The 18,013-nt window shown below is 42.8% G+C and overlaps 2 protein-coding genes across 5 annotated transcripts in view; both read right to left on the bottom strand.

Moving 5' to 3' along the window:
• HSD17B7 (hydroxysteroid 17-beta dehydrogenase 7) overlaps positions 1 to 3,631 on the bottom strand; it is a 30,672-nt gene extending 27,041 nt beyond the window's left edge. For both annotated transcript variants that reach the window (XM_049881092.1, XM_049881094.1), the window contains exons 1-2: positions 3,554 to 3,631; positions 51 to 254 (exon numbers count right to left, since the gene is read on the bottom strand). In XM_049881092.1, coding sequence (XP_049737049.1) covers positions 51 to 254; positions 3,554 to 3,588 — 239 coding nt within the window. In that variant the 5' untranslated portion in view covers positions 3,589 to 3,631. The remainder of the gene's footprint in view (positions 1 to 50; positions 255 to 3,553) is intronic.
• Positions 3,632 to 7,580: 3,949 nt separating this feature from the next.
• DDR2 (discoidin domain receptor tyrosine kinase 2) overlaps positions 7,581 to 18,013 on the bottom strand; it is a 238,348-nt gene continuing 227,915 nt past the window's right edge. For all 3 annotated transcript variants that reach the window (XM_049881090.1, XM_049881089.1, XM_049881091.1), the window contains one exon: positions 7,581 to 14,152. In XM_049881090.1, coding sequence (XP_049737047.1) covers positions 14,018 to 14,152 — 135 coding nt within the window. In that variant the 3' untranslated portion in view covers positions 7,581 to 14,017. The remainder of the gene's footprint in view (positions 14,153 to 18,013) is intronic.

Raw genomic sequence — 18,013 nt, 5'->3', positions numbered from 1 at the left:
CAACATGCTACACAATCACATGAGAGAAAACGTGCCAACAAGAGGCAGACCTTTGCTTGAGCTCCTTGGAGGCCCGGAACACTGACTGCAGGTTGCTAACATCCACCTGCACGGTGGTGACCTCGGCCGTGGGGTGAGAGGCCAGCAGATCAGCTCGGACAGCTTCCGCTTTGCACATGTTCCTGCACGCCAAACACAAGTGAAGCTCATCGTCTTCCGCCAGCAGCCGCTTGCAGAGGGCTAGGCCAATGCCACTGAAAAGGACAATTCAAGCACAGGAAACACGTGATGCGGGACGGTGTCAAGTAGCATTTCTCTCTGGATCCGAAAACTAATTCTGCCACTTTTGGTTGTAATCAGGACTCCAGGCAGACAGAGAAGATTCAAAAATTATTTAACGGAGGAGGAACCCCACACTCTAACAATCACTTGCTCAGGACGCTGTCCAGTTTGTGTTTCTTCTACTCTGCAACAACTCAGAGACTCAGTAACTGCACTGCACATAAGAGCTGTCCTTTACCATTTCTATTAATACAGTTTATTCTGCCATTGGTTTTCATTTTGCACTTACTACGTCACCCACAAAAGTGGCTCAACATCATCACCAGCAAGGGTTGAAGAGGGCATCTTACTAGCTGTTTCCTGTGTTCATGTTTTACTTTGGTGCCAGGTTCCTCAAGGGCAAGGGTCTTTCATCTTTCACTATCAGGAGCACCAGGGACCCCTGATAAGGGAATGGATGAATCTTTCAGGAAGAGGCATCAGTAACATGGCAGGAGGTACAAGTCCCTCTCAACTGTATGATCAAATAACCAATAAGATGAGAAAGAACTCAACATGATTAAGTAGATTGTAGGAAGAGAGGAAATATGAAGCCAAGGAACACCCGCAGGGATGAGTACACCGCTCAAAGACAAACTGCTTCAGAAAAAGGATTGTGAAGCTGCGCAGTAGTTGGGGTCAGTCAGACCAGCTTGGCTGATAGTAGCGAAAGCCTGGGTAAGATGTTCTCATGTTAAGATTGCAGCTGATTGCAGACAAAGTGACAGAATCCCCGAAAGACCCTGGCAGTATCAGTAATCCAAAGATGAACGAGGTAGCTGCTTTAGTGTTGAGCGGGTGATACCTGTGACCGCCTCCAGGGTAGGAGCTCCACCACATGGAGGATAGCAAAGAGCACAATAATGCTTGCCATCAGAAGCAGCAGCCCTGGGATGTCAACCCACTCCATGGTTTGCAGGTGTCGGGGTCTCCAAGAAAGACACAAGTCACACAGGCACTGGATGGAACAACACTCATATAGAGAAGGGACAGAACAAAATCAGCTGAAATAGTGGACACTGGTTCTCCCTGGCCACTGGGTCTCGCTTTGCAGCCAATACATGGAGATGGCCTGGATGCACACCTCTTGTGTTGCAGGCAGGTCCTCTTCCCTCTCTGCTGGGAACAGATGTAGCAGTGGGGTTGGCCAGGTACCATATACTACACACACTTCGCTAAGCAGTTCCTGAAAATGCTGACCTGTGCTCAGGACAAACGGGAAGGGATACACTAGCAAAAGCTAGGACACCCCAGAAAAACGTGTCAGTGCATAGTCACATCCTATCTAAGAAACCAGGCCAACATACCTGGTCCTAAGCACAAAGTTCATTAACACGTCACAGTAAAAGGCAACAGGCTGCATTCAGATTGCCCCTTCCACATTTAGGCAGTTGGCCCTGCCAACAACAACAACAAAAACACCGACCCAACTGCCGTCGAGTCGATTCCAACTCTCAGAAACCCTACAGGGCTCCCCATAAGGCTTCCAAGGAGCAGCTGGTGGATTCGAACTGCCGACCTTTAGGTTAGCAGCCGCGCTCTTAACCACTGCACCACCAGGGCTCCGCCCTGCCCACAGAGCACCAAATATATGTATGTTTTATTCATCCTCCCTTGAGAATAGCAGTCCCTTGATACACATACACAATTGCACGCATCACCAAAAAACCAAAACCAAACCCAGTGTCGTCGAGTCCAATCCGACTCATAGCAACCCTATAGGACAGAGTAGAACTGCCCCATAGTTTCCAAGGAGCACCTGGTGGATTCAAACTGCTGACCACTTAACCACTACACCACCAGGGTTTCCACACACACATCACAGTATATGTAAAAAAACATACACAAAAATAGTCCTGACTTATGTAAACACCTACTACATAGGAAGCACCACGTCAGTTGTTAAAGTCGCTCATGAGAGGACACACTCAAAACACTGCCTGTTGCAGACACCTACCATGCTGCCTGGGGCTGCGAACCAAAAGGTTGGCAGTTTGAATCCATCAGGTGCTCCTTGGAAACCCTACGGGGCAGTTCTCTGTCCTATAGGGTCGCTATGAGTAGGAATCGACTCAATGGCAATGACACCCTGGTGGTGTAGTGGTTAAGTGCTACAGCTGCTAACCAAGAGGTCAGCAGTTCGAATCTGCCAGGCTCTCCTTGGGAACTCTATGGGGCAGTTCTACTCTGTTCTATAGGGTCGCTATGAGTCGGAATCGACTCAAAGGCAGTGGGTTTGGTTTTTTTGGTTTTTTTTTTTTTTTTTTTTTGAGCTTAGTTAATACAGATGTGGTTAGAGCAGAAGACAGGCCTAGCAATCTGCTTCTGAAAGGCCACAGCCTTGGAAACCCTGTAGAGCAGTTCTCCTCTGCACTCATGGGGGCACCGGAAGTCAGAATCGACTCCCTGGCAACTCACAACAGCAACAGATATTGAAAAGTGGACCAATTTCTAAATGACTTTTCACATATCCTGTCTTAACGCCTCAAAAACTCCAAATGAAACAAGTAGAAAATGGTGTGGTTACTTTCATCCTCCACACGTTTCATGGAAGTGCAAATGAGAAGTAAAACAGCCAAAAGAAGAGGGTGAGTGTCCAAATAAACCCTAGAATGAGCTGCTTGCAAACCTTACCGCGCCTTAATAGGAAAAGTTACTTTTCTCTGGGTTTCTGGAGTATATGCTAGGTGTCTAGCACCGTGCTAGATGCAATGAGCCCCCCCCCCACCCCCGCCCCTCCACCCCCGTCTTTTATCTTAACTTTCGAGGATGTTGAAATTTGGCTGGGGGCAAGAATTCCGCACAGATAAAACGCCTGGAGTGCAAGACACAGCCCTAAAGGTCAAGACTGAACCGAGGCCCTACAGGGAAACACCTAAGAGGATGTCAAAGGTGGGAGGGGGCGAGGTTCGACCTGGCAAATTCCGTTTTCCCTTGATAACCAAAGGTCATCACCGCGGCGCTCATCGCATACCAGCGCTCCAGTTTTCCTTTCCATCTTCATGTTTAATTCAAAGCACCAGCTACTGAACACCTCAAGGGGCCGCCCCGCCTCATGCCTCGAGCCGTGGGGTTCCCAGAGAAGTGCGGGGCAAGGTCTCGGTCCCAGGCCCCAGAGAGGCAAGGTCAGGGCGGGCTCCCCGGGGTCGGTCCGTGACAGGTCGCCCTGGCCCGTACCTCCTGCTCCCTCGGAACCCCGAGCCACCCCCGCCTCTCGCGAGGGAGAGCTCACCTGCTCGCTCCGGTGACCAAAACCACCTTCCGCATCGCCAGACACTCCCAGTCAAAGCAGTAAAGCAGAAACCCGGGTCGGCTTTCCGAAGCATTAAAGCTGTCGGCCCAGGCCACGCCCACGCGCTCCCTCCTCCAATCCGGGAGGCCCCACGGCCCTGCGTCACCGACTCCGCGCCCCGCCCACCCGGCTCATCCCGCTGCACGCCGAGCCGGGCTCCGCCGGGGTGGGCTGAGATAGGCCGAGGGGCGGAGCCCCGTGACGCAGCGGCCCTGGCCAATCCCCGCTTCCCCGGGCCTTCCAGGCCCCAGGTGTTCCCTCGTGGCCCGCGCAGCGTTTGTCTGGCATGGGTGGCACGCAAGCGATCTTTGCCCTGGCACCTCTGGGTGGCCCTTCATTGCAGGAAGGTCAGTGAGTATGTGCACCAAAGCTTCATATTTCAGAGGAAAGATTTAGGTTTAGGAACTAAAGTTTTGTGATTACTGTCTACTGAGTTTTCCTTCCTTTTCGGATCTGTGAATCCAGACGCTGTGCCGTTTTCCTCCTGTAAAGAATCGTCTTTGGGAAGGTGAACACTGGTTGTATTAAGAATCGTAGGAAGAATCATACATAAATCACCTGTCTTCAAAACCTGGAATACAGCATGGAGTCAGAGAATCCCAGAACTTCATAGGACAGTCTGAGTCGTGGACTGTAACCCCCTACATCAGTGCGTCTCAGACTGTCTGGTAAATGACCCGTTTGTCTTTCCAAACCGTCCCAGATAGGTATTTCTGGAAAATGCAGTAAAAATTAATTACTAGTAAAATAAAAACAAAACGCAAAAGACATATATATACATACAAGCCCTAATTTTTATTATTAAATTCAATACAAAATTACTCTTTCTAATGTTTCTAGAGTTCTGTATTTATGGTGGACTGGTAATGGGACCATCACCAATCGGTGTCCACACTTTAAGTAACACGTCATATACCAAACTACTGGGAATACTTTAACCTACTTCATGGTCTCCCAAAGTTTTAATTATTTATGAACCACAATGATCCCCGAAAAATACGAGACTGAGATAATCTGTTCTGAAGTTTGACTATCCTACAGGTTTTGATTTGTCTGATACCAACTAGCCTAGTAAGATTTGTCTTAAAAAATAATTTTTTTTTTACCTGTCCTTCCTAGAACTATGGCACTTCGTGATATTTATCTACATATCTTCACTGTTCTCTACCATGTGCCTAAGGTGTGGATTTGTTATTTGTTCTTCTCAGGATTCTGGGTGCTTATGCAATCTGAAGAATTAGGGTTTTATTCAGTTTTGATCATTTCCCAGTCATTACACTGTTTACATATTGTTCCTCCTCCATTCTTTCTCTATTCTCCTCTGGAAATGCTACCGGGGGTATATTCGATCTCGTTTTTTCCTCTATGTCCTCTTAGCCATGGTTGCTTTCATATTTTTCTTGCTGTGTTGCTGATAAGGTGATTTTTTTTCAGAATTATTGCCCAGTTTCCTAAATGTCTCTTTAGCTGTGTCTTACTCTGCTATTTTAATTCATCAATTTTAGCAAATAATTTATTAAAACTGTTTTTTTCCATTTCTAGTAAGTTCTATTTGGCTTGTTTTCCATTAACTTTCTATTTCATATTATTCTGTTTTTTTTTAATTATGGTTTCTTTTCTTTAAAAAAAATTATAATCATTTAAAAATATTTATTTTATGCTCTCAGAGCCCTGGTGGTGCAGTAGTTAAGAACTCAGCTGCTAACCAAAAGGTCAGCAGTTCAAATCCACTAGTTGCTCCTTGGAAACCCTATGAGACAGTTCTACTCCGTCCTATAGGGTCAGAATTGACTACACGGCAACAGGTTTGGTTTTTCTTATACCAGTAAAATTCTAAATAAATATAAATAAAACCTGATTATTTGAACATTGTTGTTGTTGCTGGGTGCTGTGGGGTCGATTCTGACTCATAGCAACCCCATGTGACAAAGTAGGACTGCCCTATATGATTTTGTTGGCTGTAGTCTTCACAAAGCCGATTGTCATGTCTTTCTCCTGCAGAGCCACTAGGTAGGCTCAGAATCACCAACCTTTTTTTTTTTTGAATTGTGCTTTAAGTGAAAGTTTACAAATCAAGTCAGTCTCTCATACAAAAAGTTATAGACACCTTGCTATGTAGTCCTAGCTGTTCTCCCCCTAATGAAACAGCACATTCCTCCTCCCCACCCTGTATTCCCTTTGTCGGTTCAACCAGCTCCGTCCCCCTTTGCCTTCTCATCTCGGCTCCAGACAGGAGCTGCCCACATAGTCTCATGTGTCAACTTGAGCCAAGAAGCTCCCTCCTTATCAGTAGCATTTTCTGTTTTATAGTCCAGTCCAACCCCTGTCTGAATTGTTGGCTTCGGGAATGGTTCCGGTCTTGGGCTATCAAAGGGTCCGGGGACCATGACCTTCAGGGTCCCTCTAGTATTAGTCAGACCATTAAGCCTGGTATTTTTACGAGAACTTGAGGTCTGCATCCCCCTGCTCTCCTGCTCCATCAGGGATTCTCTGACCACCAACCTTTTGATTAGGAGCCGAGCACTTAACCATTGCACCACTAGGGCTCCTTATTTGAACATTAGATTCCTAAATAAACAAAAATGTTTTAATATTTGGGTGGAATTCACCTACATTTATCCCACTTTCAACTATTCTAAAAAAAATTTTAAAAGTTGCCATTTGAGTGGATTCTAACTCACGGCAAGCCCATGTGTTTCAGAGTACAACTGCATAGAACCGCACTCCATAGGATTTTCAATGGCTGGTTTTTCAGAAGTAGCCTGCCAACCTTTTGGTTAGTAGCCGAGCGCTTAACCGGTTTGCACCACCCAGGGGCACCCCCACTACCCATCGTTGTTGTATGTCATCAAGTCATTCTGACTCATAGTACCCCTATAAGAACAGAGCAGAACTGCCCTCATAGGGTTTCTTAAGCTGTAATCTTTAAGGGAGGAGATTGCCAGGTCTCTTCTTCCGCGGAGCCGTTGGTGGGTTCAAACCACCAACCTTTCTGTTAATAGCCAAGAGCTTTAACTATTGCTTCACCAACCCTCCTCCCACTGCCCAAAACCCCATTCACAGCCTCATACAGTCCCTCCTCTCCCTGTTATTTTGCACTTCCTTCTCCCCATCCCCACTCGTACCACATGGCCACTTGAATCCCTGGCCTTTAGTCCTGGAATCAAACCACACACCATGGGGGTCAGAGTGTGCATTCTTGAATCCCCTGGTTATTCTGGGAGAATCTGTCTATTCCCTTACTTATCATGGTCATAGCTGAAAGATTACATTTATATTTTTCAGAAAAATAAGAATATAAAGTTTTTCTCCAGGGACTGGGTAGGAAACATGATCCTAATTTCTATTATGAAAACATTCTGTATTCTGATTGGTCATAATGTTTGTTGCTTTGTATATGTGCAGGCAGTCTGAGGCCATGTTTGGATTTAGAAGGGGTTTCTGTACAACAAATAAGACAACTGTGTAACAGCCACAATAATGAAGGATCCCCAATTCACTCTGGATCAGAGTCTCTATAACTGGACTAATAGGAAGACATAAAACCCCAGCCTGTCGTGTATTTGGGTGTATCGGAGACCAAGATGCTTTTCTTCTAGTAAACAGTAAACTAATATATGAGTTATCGTTAAGTGCTGTTGAGTCGATTTTGGCTCATAGTGACCCCATGTGACAGAGTAGAACTGCCCCATAGGGTTTTCTAGGCTATAATCTTTATGGGAACAGATCGCCAGGTCTTCCTCCATGGAGCCGCTAGATGGGTTCAAACTGCCAACCTTTTGCTTAGCCGCTGTATATTTAACTGTTGTTCCACCAGGGCTCCTTCCAGGGCTTCTAAGCCCATGTAGGTAGCCCTCTGTTACATACATATATAAGGCATCCACCCCCCTCATAACTGAGCCCCATCGTTTGTCCTAAGAGGTGGCCAATAATGGGAACAAAGTCCAGAATGGTGGTGTTTGCACAGAAAGAAGCCATCCATCAGTAGCATGTTTCTTTAATCACTGTTATTTACAATTTCTCATCTGACAGACTTACAGAGAATAAATAAAGAAAAGAACATATACAATTAGTATCACGTTTCTTTTTCAAATACAGACGATTTGTATGTGTTCTATTTTGGAACGACTACGATAGCTTTAAGCAGAAATGAAATCAGTTTGCTATTTAACCCTTGACAGGACACATCATCCTTCAAAGCCTGCAAAATAGGGCCCAGATGTTCCCTCCTCACAGTAAGGGTGTACCACATTGCATCAGAAACTCAGTCCTGGGAAAAAGTTACCGGACAACAGGGGAAAGGAATAGAATAGCATGAGTAGTAAAAGACATAAAATGGATAGGCTAGGTTACAAACTCTTGGTATGCTTGCAGGAAACCTCCGCAGTTTCACTTGTTTTCAAGCCTCTATTCAAGAAAACATCTTTTTCACTGAAAGTGATAACCTTATCCCATTATGCTTCCCCATGAGTCTCTTTGCAAATTCTTCCTCTACATGCTGTTGTGAATGTGTGTGACACAGGCTGGCTCTGGACTCTGGTGCTTCTCCTGCAGAGGTCCCAGAAGTTGTTGACAAGGTAAGGTGTCCACAGGAGAAACTAGATAGCTTGTTTCCAACGGGCTGGGTTTAGAGCCGGAATGTGGTCCCTGCTCTTGATGGGGTGTCCTATGGAGAACCACCCTGTGTAGCTATCTAAATACCTCAAAGAATGAAGCATCTCCATAAATCAATTTCAGCATCAGAAAATAGTCGAATGGAGAAAGTCCATACCCAGGCATGAGTCTGGGTACTTTTTCTTCTCCCCGATTTGAAAGTAAACCCTCCAGGTTACAACAAAGCACCTTTTCCTCAATTCACCCCCAGTTACGCTGGATAACAAGTTTTTGTTTCTGTCTTTTATTCATTACATGAAGAGACAATATTCAGCAAATACTTATCAAGTGCTTACTATGTGCCAGAAACTTTACAGGACATGGGGTAGGCAGTGGTGAACCGAGTTAGAACCTTGTGACTTGAACAAGGCAGCTTAGAACTGCTGTCACAAAACTCAAAGCTGTAGGCCACAAAACTGGAGTTTCAGCTTCTGCCCGGATTACTGCTGTGTTAGTATTTAATTTGGTCCAATAGTATGGTTGTTTTTCCACTTACAAATAGATGTTTAGGCAAATGAAACTTCTCTAATATTCTGAAAATGGTTATCACTAACCCATTAAGGGTCAATACCATTACACTAGATTCCTTGGACAAGCTATCCCTGAAGCCACCTAGCTCTTGACCTAAATACTAGCTTACTCTAAAGTCCTCTCCTGATCACAACTACAAATCATATTCACTTCTAGAAACTGCAGGACAATCTAGAGTTTTCTTCTTAACCCAGTTCTCTACCCAGAAAACTACGGGCAGGTCTTATTATCTTTCGTGCAGTCTGATTTCCCGGAAGTTGTTCTTGGACTGTTTCGGATGCCAAATAGCCAATCTAGTTAGAAAATTTAGAAACAGCAGAGGTAGGCTATGGCCCACTGAAAAAGGAACAGATTAATTTGATGTATTCTCTTTGGAATTTTATACAGTTATGCCCAGGTACTGCCCTTCCCTCTGTATCCAAGGAGGATCAGGTTATAAATCAGCAAGTGTTATTAAAATAATCCAGCCACCGAATGTCTGTGGTTTAGCTAAGAGTATTGTAACAATGTCACTATCCTGGTTTTGAAATCGGACTGTGGTTATGTAAGATGTTTTTGATGGAGAAAGCTGGTTGAAATGTCAGGCAACTCTCCACTGTTTTTGCAGTTCCTTTGCAGTCTTAAATCATGTCAAAATAACAAGTTTAACAAAAGTATCCAGTAACTAAACAATTACCCACCACAAGTGGCTGCCTCTAGTCACTACAAGTAATGCAACTAACTGTAGCAGATAACTCAAAATGCTAGACATCGAATCACCATTAGCTAGTCCAGTCTTTTTCCTCTCAATACAGCATTTCAAGGCATTTACCAAGTGGTAATGACATTTATCTGTTCCTATGAGAATGTTAAGTTAAAATTCAGGATTTTCCAGCATACATCAGGATCTATGTCTTCCAGAAATACTAAGGGGTCGACCACATGCAGTGCTAGAGGTTCAAAGTCTTACTGAAAAGACTAAGATAGAAAATTCCAGGCCTATAAATTCAACTTAGAATCAAAGACTTAATAGCCATATATTGGGGTAATCTGAGCCCTAAAGGTAATTTTCTTCATTTTTTATAGTTTTGGGCAAAACAGATGCTGTTCTTTTTTAGCATATTTCTTTGTAACATCTTCATCTGTCTCCCTCTTTTAAACACTCCGCCTCTTTTCCTTTACTCAAAACACATGGTGAAGACCCACATCGTGGCTTTCTTGTGGGAAGCCTGGGGGGAACTAGAAAACACATGTTTCCAACATGGCACATACTTCTTTGTGCAGATATCAAACAAGATTTAGCCTTGTCTGACTTAAGCCTACAGTTTCAATATTTGCCTGAGGCCACTGTGGGCACAACAGTGTTGTGCCCAGAAAAATCTATTGAAAATAGATTTTATTAACAGAGGCAAAAGACGGAAACACTAAGTTTCATGAGCTTCCATAAATTCCCCATCTCTAAGTCCTGGTTTTACCCAAAGCAGCACTTGGAAAACCAAGGCCAGTTCAGACAGAGCTGATTTCTCCTTAACCACCATTATCCCCAGGACTCATAGTTGTCTAGAATACACAGGTGCTCAGCCTGCCTCTCCAACTCATTTCCTCTGAAATGAAAAGGTCATTCCCTGGTGGTTGCTTATGGGGTTTTATATCCGTGAAGGACTTCTCTTTCTAAAAACTCTGAAAATCTCCCTTCTATTCCATAGACTGTTCCTGACTTACCATTTTTCAGTTAATATTTTATAATACCCATCATCCAGAATTTCTTCTTTCTCCATCCATATTTATCCTTCAAGACACTTACTTTTCTTACCCTCTCTTATCCTCTGCTGTCGTGCTTCAGAACGGATTCCCAACAGCTCTGGCTAGTCCTTTTTTTTACCTTGCTTGGCCTTCCTGCGTCCTTCTGGTACATTCTCCATTACCTCTTTCATGTAGCCTCCTTTCTAGCCCCTCCCCCCTTCCAATTCAGTAGTATACACATTCATTTATTCACTTTTTTCACTTCACTTGCACACAGTGCTCTTCATTATAGTCTTGTACACTTGAAGGTGATTTATCAACAGAAGTAAAAGAAGGAAACACTTAGTTTCATGAACTACTGTGAATTCCCCATTTCTTGGCCTTTGTTTCCAAAACACACTTGGAAAACCAAGGCCAGTCCAGGCAGAATTGATTTCCTCTTAACCACCATTATCCTCAGCACTTGAAATAGTCTAGAATACACAGGTGCTCAGTATTTTCCCCGTGGGGGAGCCTCTTTCAATTCCACATCTTCTCTGTTCACATATGTGCCTGGACAGCTCACCAAGATTTGGACCTAGTTGTAATCTCGTTGACCAGCAAAAGTATAAATTTAGATCTGACGATCCAAAAACAAAATCTGGATGTAACAGTTTTTCCCATATATCATGAAGAGGTTGACTTATTACAAAGGTAACAAGGCCCCACAGTTTTTCCACCCTTTTTCCTACCTCTTTTCCAAATAATTTTTAACTTCTGAGCTACATTTAACTTCTACATACTAAGATCTCTTGGGTCTCTTAGATCTGTGCAGCTAAACACTGTAGGTATGACTAGGCTACAAGCTAAACCTGTGTCTGTAATACAAAGATCTCAGTGCCAGAAGTTGAAGCCTTTTTCATCCCAGAAAAGGATAACTATACATGATAATACGTAACTGGTAGCTACCTGGAACAGACTACTTCTGTGACTCGAGGCCAAGGACATCAGACATACTAAGTTCGCTTTAAACATGATTTGTTTTATATTGGATCATGCGGTGTAGTGAATTGAGTCAGAATCAAAAAAGAAATAAGTGGGGAGATGGTGGGCAAAGGAAGGGGACATGCTATCATTTTCTCTTGCCACGTAAGAAGTCATGGCATGGTCTGGATGTAGCCCTCCTAGAAGTATATGGATAAAGGAGAATAGGCTGCAGGGCCTGATTCAAGTCCTGTTAATTCTAGTGACTTCAATACTTATCTTGAAAGCAGAGCATGGCAGGAACCAAGGTATAAGAGAACATGCCTGGCCCTGCATGTTATCAAATGACATATGTATGTGAAAGCACCTGGTAAACTTTAAAAAAGCACTGCATAAATGGTAGGTGTTACTATTACAGTGACTTCCCCCCACGATCTCTTTTGTTGACCTATGACCAAAATTGCAAGGCAGGAGATGGCCAGATAACTGAATCCACATCAGCTGTAAATCCAATTGTCCAGGGAGCGCTTACCCATATCAGAGCTACAAGAGACTTCAAGACTGTCTAACCTAATTTTATATTTTATAGTTAAGGAAACAAAAGCCCAAAGAGGCAACATGACTTGCCCGTGATGACACACTTGGCTTGAGGCAGAAATAAGATCAAAACTCCCAAACTAATAGTGTCTCTAAAGTTAGCCCTGGGAAGAAATAAAGCCCAGAGTCATAGGACAACTCTGAGGAAAGGCTGTTTGCAGGTCTGCAAAATGAATCTTGGAGACTTGGGATTTTTGCTTCTGTTTTTTAGTGGTCTGGGTAATGCTAAAGGCTGAACAGGGAGAAACACTCAAGTTCCTGAGAGACTGTGTAGAAGGTGGACTGGGAGAGGGCAACAGAAGCAGACCTAAGGCTCAAGACTATTTCTTCTCAGTTTAGGGAGTTTATCCTGTAATCCTTTCTTGTTTCTCTTCAGCAGGAATTGAGGGTTCTTTTCTCCTGCTTCCCATTGAATCTGAGGATTTGTAGAGTGTGAAAGCTCAGCTTCCATTCTAAGGGAACTATTGCTTGACAGTGTACCCATTTCCATGAGTTCTGGAGGAAAAGAAACCAGAGCCTCATGCTCTTTTCTGGTGGTAAAATCATCTCTGAGGAGGTGGCAGAAGCATGTATACACTTAAGTAGTACCAGTGGCTGACTTTTCTCATCGTGCTCACTCCTTGCCTCTCTGAAATCAAAGACTCTCAGGTTAGAAGGACATTAAATACCATCTCATACAACCATCTATATTGTGTTTGAAAACCCACATCTTTCTTGCATAGTTCTCTAGCCTATATCTGAATGTCTTCAGTGACAAACGTCTCTCTATCTGTGGAGACAGCCCATTCATCCTTGTATACTCTGACTCTGGCTGTGTTTTCCTTTGTAGGGAGTGGAAATTAGTCACCCTGTAACTTCTCCCCATTGCTCTTAGGTCGACACTTTGGGGACACTCAGACCTATTCCCTACTGTACATGGCATTCAGCTTTTTATGCCTAAAAAATTCAGCCCCCAGCCCATGATGCCCACCAAGACTTCATCCATTAAAAGAGCCAGAAGATTTGGAGAAGATGAACCAGGAGCCCTAGGATAAAGATGTCAAAACACCACTCTTTACTGATTCAAAAAGTAGGCTCCCATGAAAACACACTTCAAAATGTCTGAGCAAAACAAAGAGAAGGACCTTCTGCAGACATCACAAATGAATAGCATACCTGTTACCTGGCCTCTGTAGACCTCCTGTCCTACATGCATTCTCTATTCAAGGATCCTTCCACGCATAGAGTACTGTTTTGTTTTGTTTTATAAATGACAATTCTCCTTTATACAGCCTCATAGCAGACACTCTTTCCTATCCACATCCTCTATACTTCATATATGGACCCCAACCTGGACCCTTGCCCACGAATGAACAAAACATCCATTCCACAGAAGCTGCGGAAATGCAGAGAGATGTTCAAAGACTTGCCCAGAGGCCAAATTAGGAAACTTCCCGGGATTAGTTGCTGAATACAGTTTCCCCAGATTCTCCACACCTACCAAGCGTTTTCCCTAAACCTAATCTCACATTTCCCCAGACATTAGTATCTTTCAAGTGTCTCTCTCTGAAAATACGTTTTAAAGAGTGAGTGACGTGGAAAACAAAATATTCTAGAATCTGCACATTTATAAACACAAGCATATTTAAGCTTTATAAATTATCTGAATTTTCTAGCCTTTGTTAGCCAACATCTTGGTATATCAAGTAAGACTTACTAGATTTTCTCTGCCCTAGGCTTTTTTTTTAGTTCTTTAATGTAAAAAAAAAAGGATATAGTGTTGGGGGATGAGGTTGGGGAGTGGAGTGGGGGAAGAAAAGGGACAGAAGGAACACAAAGCAAACAAGCCTCAGTCTCTCAGGTCCGTTAAGTGTCCAGATGGAGTGGCTTCGGCACGGGTGAATGGTAGGTCTTGTGAGGGGGACCAGGGCTGTGGAAATGTTGCCAGCATCGACGGCTTCACTCCTCCCCTTGTTGAAGGAGCAGAAGGTGGATCTCCTGGAACGAGGGGCGGTGTTTGGTGTCTCTTCTCCAGCAGCTGAGCATCAGCTTATACACAGAGTCAGGGCACATGGCAGGCTGTGGGAGGTAGGTCTTTGGAGAATAAAAACAAACACAAAAAGAGAGTATTAAGAAGAGGAGAAAAAAGGAAGGGTCATTGCATCATGGCTTGATTACTCCCTCCTCACTTTCATAAATTGAAAACCGAAACGATCCCTACTCACGAGAGCTCTAAATTATGTCAATCTCTTTCCTATTTCCTCTTCCTTTGTCTTTTGGTGGCACAATGGCTACCTGCTCAGCTGCCAACCAGAAGGTCAGCAGTTCGAATCCACCAGTCACTCCATGGAAACCCTGTGGGATAGTTCTGCTGTGCACTGTAGAGTCTCCATGAATCAGAATCGACTTGACAGCAACGATTTGGTTTGGTGTTTTTTTTTTTGTTTGTTTGTTTTTGTTTTGGCATTTTTTTCTTTTTTGGTTTTTTCTTCTCCAGTTCTCCAGAGCAGTATTTCCTGAAGGCCCACCTATGTTGAGGCTTATATTGGCTGAATCAAATATGGCAGCAACAAGAAGTATATTAGTTGCCCCAGCTCCTTGACAGGAATAAAATCTCAGTCAGATGAAGCTCCTGGGATTATAAGACGTGCCCATGTAGTTCTTAAGCATAGTTTTCTCTGTGCTCTCCTCCTCTGTTTGGCCCTGTCTAGAGGAAATTGAATTTCTATTTACATTCTATACCAGCATCTGTACATTTACCCCATCGATAACATGGACTGCTAAAAGAAGGAACAAATCTGTCTTAGAAGAAGTACAGTTAGAAGGCTCCTTAGAAGTGATGATGGGCAAGACCCCACCTTACATACTTTGAACATGTTATCAGGAGGGGCCAGTCCCTGAAGAAGGACATCATATGTGGTAAAGCAGAGGGTCAGCGAAAAAGAAGAAGACACTCAAGAAGAAGGATTGACACAGTGGCTGCATACAGTGGGCACAAACATAGCAACAATTGTGAGGATCGCGCAGGACCGGACAGCATTTCGTTCTGCTGAACACAAGGCCACTATGAGTCAGAACCAACTGGACAGCACCTAACAACAGCAACATAGCCTTGCCCCAAATTCCAGTCTAAGGCTCTATTTGTCTCCACTCTGAAATTCCCAGTCACTGACTGGATCATAGATGAATATACACAGCTTTCACAACCAAACCAAAAACCAAACCTGGTGCTGTTGAGTCAATTCCAAGTCATAGCAACCCTATAGGACAGGGTAGAACTGCCCAATGGGCTTCCAACGCTGTAATCTTCACAGAAGCAGACTGCCACATCTTCCTCCCACAGAGTAGCTGGTGGGTTTGAACTGCCGACCTTTCGGTTAGCAGCACAGCACTTAACCACTGCCCCACTAGGGCTCCTTCAGAGCTTCCATAAACAAAATGCTATTCTATGGACAACCAAGTCAATAGAACCAGGTCAGAACTCCTGTTGCCCACAATCAATTGCTGTCATCTCTTTACCTACATTTCTGAAGACCCTGATACATTGACAGGTTTCTGAATGATACCTGAACGTCCCATGCTCTTTGAACCATGGAACCATCTGTTGCCTTTGTTGGTCCAATATCTGCAACTGAGTAAACATTAGCCACTTCCCTCTGCCCCTGCCTTCTTCCACCCCAGCACTAGCTACGTCATGCATCATCATATAAGCTGGGTTTTTCCCAGAGTCTGCTTATTCCCTCTGGGTATCAACTCTTAATTAACAAGTAAAAAAGGCAAATAACTCTGACTGCTACTGGAATATCTCATGATATCTGACAATCCTTAACCCTGTACGTTACAAATGAGTATGGCTATAAGATACCAACCATTTAAAAGAAAATATTACCCATGTAAAATGATGGTACAGGATAATAAGTAATATACTGCTGGTGAAACTTAAAACTTTCTGGGGTGTGTATTCAGTAACTTTAGAAAGAATATTGTTTCTATCCATTTTGAGCCAACAGATGTCAATAAAATTTAAATGTTAAATTATCAAGATTTTTCCGAATCTTCTAAACTTGGCAATTAATTGAAATTACATTTCATGCTTAATCTTACATTTATAGAATTTCATTACTTTTCATAACATTAAACAAAATAAGCTTTAAAAACTATTTTTAGTTATTTAATTTCATTTGAGCTACAAGCTTTCAAGAAAAGTGCTATCAGGGAATTCCTCACATCTTGTGAAGATAAAAGCAAACATGTCAAGTACATATAAAAAAAAAATTGTAATTATTGCTACAGACTTCCGAGTACTTTCAGTTGAAGATGAAGAATTTAAGATTTGCCTAAGTTGTAACTCCTAAGTATGAATTTCCTCCTAGAACTCATGTTTTTGAAGTTTCTTCTGCATTATATCTGCTATGTGCAATAAATTGGTGATATTGTTAACTGTGAATTTGAAAATGAATTAGATCATACATGTGTTGTCTAGTGTCTACACAGTCAACCTAGCAGCTGCTAGTGCTGAGAAATTGCTGTTCCCACACTCTGTCAAACTCTTGAAGCTTGAGTACTGAAATGCTAATGATAAAAGGTAGTAGTAATTTAAAATGTAATAATACATTTAATGTTATGTTTAATAAGCTAATGCAATAAATTTACTAATTTGTTGAGAAAAATTTATACTTACGCTTATGAGTGAGAAGTTTCTTCAGTGGATAATGGTAATATTTGCTTTGACCTTGGCTTTACTCAGATATTTGACTCAGATACTTAACTGTGTGGTAGTTGATCGAACTGTATGTTTAGTGAAGGTGAAAATGGTAGACCATTTTAAACTGATTATTTAAAAATAAATTAAAAGAAAACTTCCACTAGAATGTTGCAATGTGTCTTCTTGTAGAATTGAATAGCATAATATTTGAATAATTAATATGTAACTCTTTGTGCTAAGTAAAAAGGTATATCAATAATATTTTTAATGCAAAGCAGACCATGGACATAAAGTGGGAAAAAAGAACATGCTGAATGTTTGGTAGTCCAATTTTGCCTCATATAACCATTTTTTTTCGTTGTAGGGTTTCAGTCACTAAATAATAAGTTCAGGGATACTAAAACATTCCTCTTTTTGCCTACAGTTCCAGAATATACGCAAATTGGGGCCATTGCTATGGTGAATAAGGCTGAATTTTCTATTTTCTATTGGCCATGAGTTTCTTTATGGGTGGCCGTGGACTGAGATGTTAGTCTAGGGGAAAAAAAAAAAGCAAACAAACATTTGTCCTTGGCCCACTCTCTTATTTCATGCACACTGGAGTAAATTTGCCCTTCACCATAGTAAGAAAGCAATTACCTCATATTCAAGATTGATGATTTAAACCACCTGCTACCAAAATGTCTATAGTAAAATATTTAGAATTAAATTCCAGGACCACCCTCTTATTTCCAATCTGAATATTGCATTATATCCTGCTATTTCCTTGTCTCTTCCTTGCGTGGATTAATTAGAGGCACCAAAGATTCACTTTTTATTTTCTGCAAGAGTTTTCTCTCCCTCCCCAATTGTTGTCATCTTCCTGCCTGAGAAGCCACACTCCAAGGGAACGCTGCAGCCAGGCCAATTTGGGAAAGTTCAGGGCCCCAGCGACTAAAAAAAAAAGATTTTTTTTTTTCCAGCGACTAGCAAGCTTTAAATCTCGGACCTCACAGGAACTTTAAAAACTGAGCCACCCAAAGAAAGCTTGGAGTATTTTGGCTAGGAATTGGGACTCCTTGTGAGCTTGGAAACCCAGCTTTCCGCAAGTCCTGAGAAGCCAGAGGTGCCTTCCAGGAGCAGTTAATCCAGGATGCAGTAGACCCATCTTTGGATATACAAGTCTAGAAACATTGCTACATAGTCCAAGTCAACACCGTGTCTTATATTAAGGTGCCATTTAAACAAATGCCCATAAATCTCTTAGTCAC

Source organism: Elephas maximus, chromosome 3 (genome assembly GCF_024166365.1).
Source record: "Elephas maximus indicus isolate mEleMax1 chromosome 3, mEleMax1 primary haplotype, whole genome shotgun sequence".
In the NCBI taxonomy this organism is placed as follows: domain Eukaryota; kingdom Metazoa; phylum Chordata; class Mammalia; order Proboscidea; family Elephantidae; genus Elephas; species Elephas maximus.
This window is presented reverse-complemented; position numbering and strand designations above follow the sequence as displayed.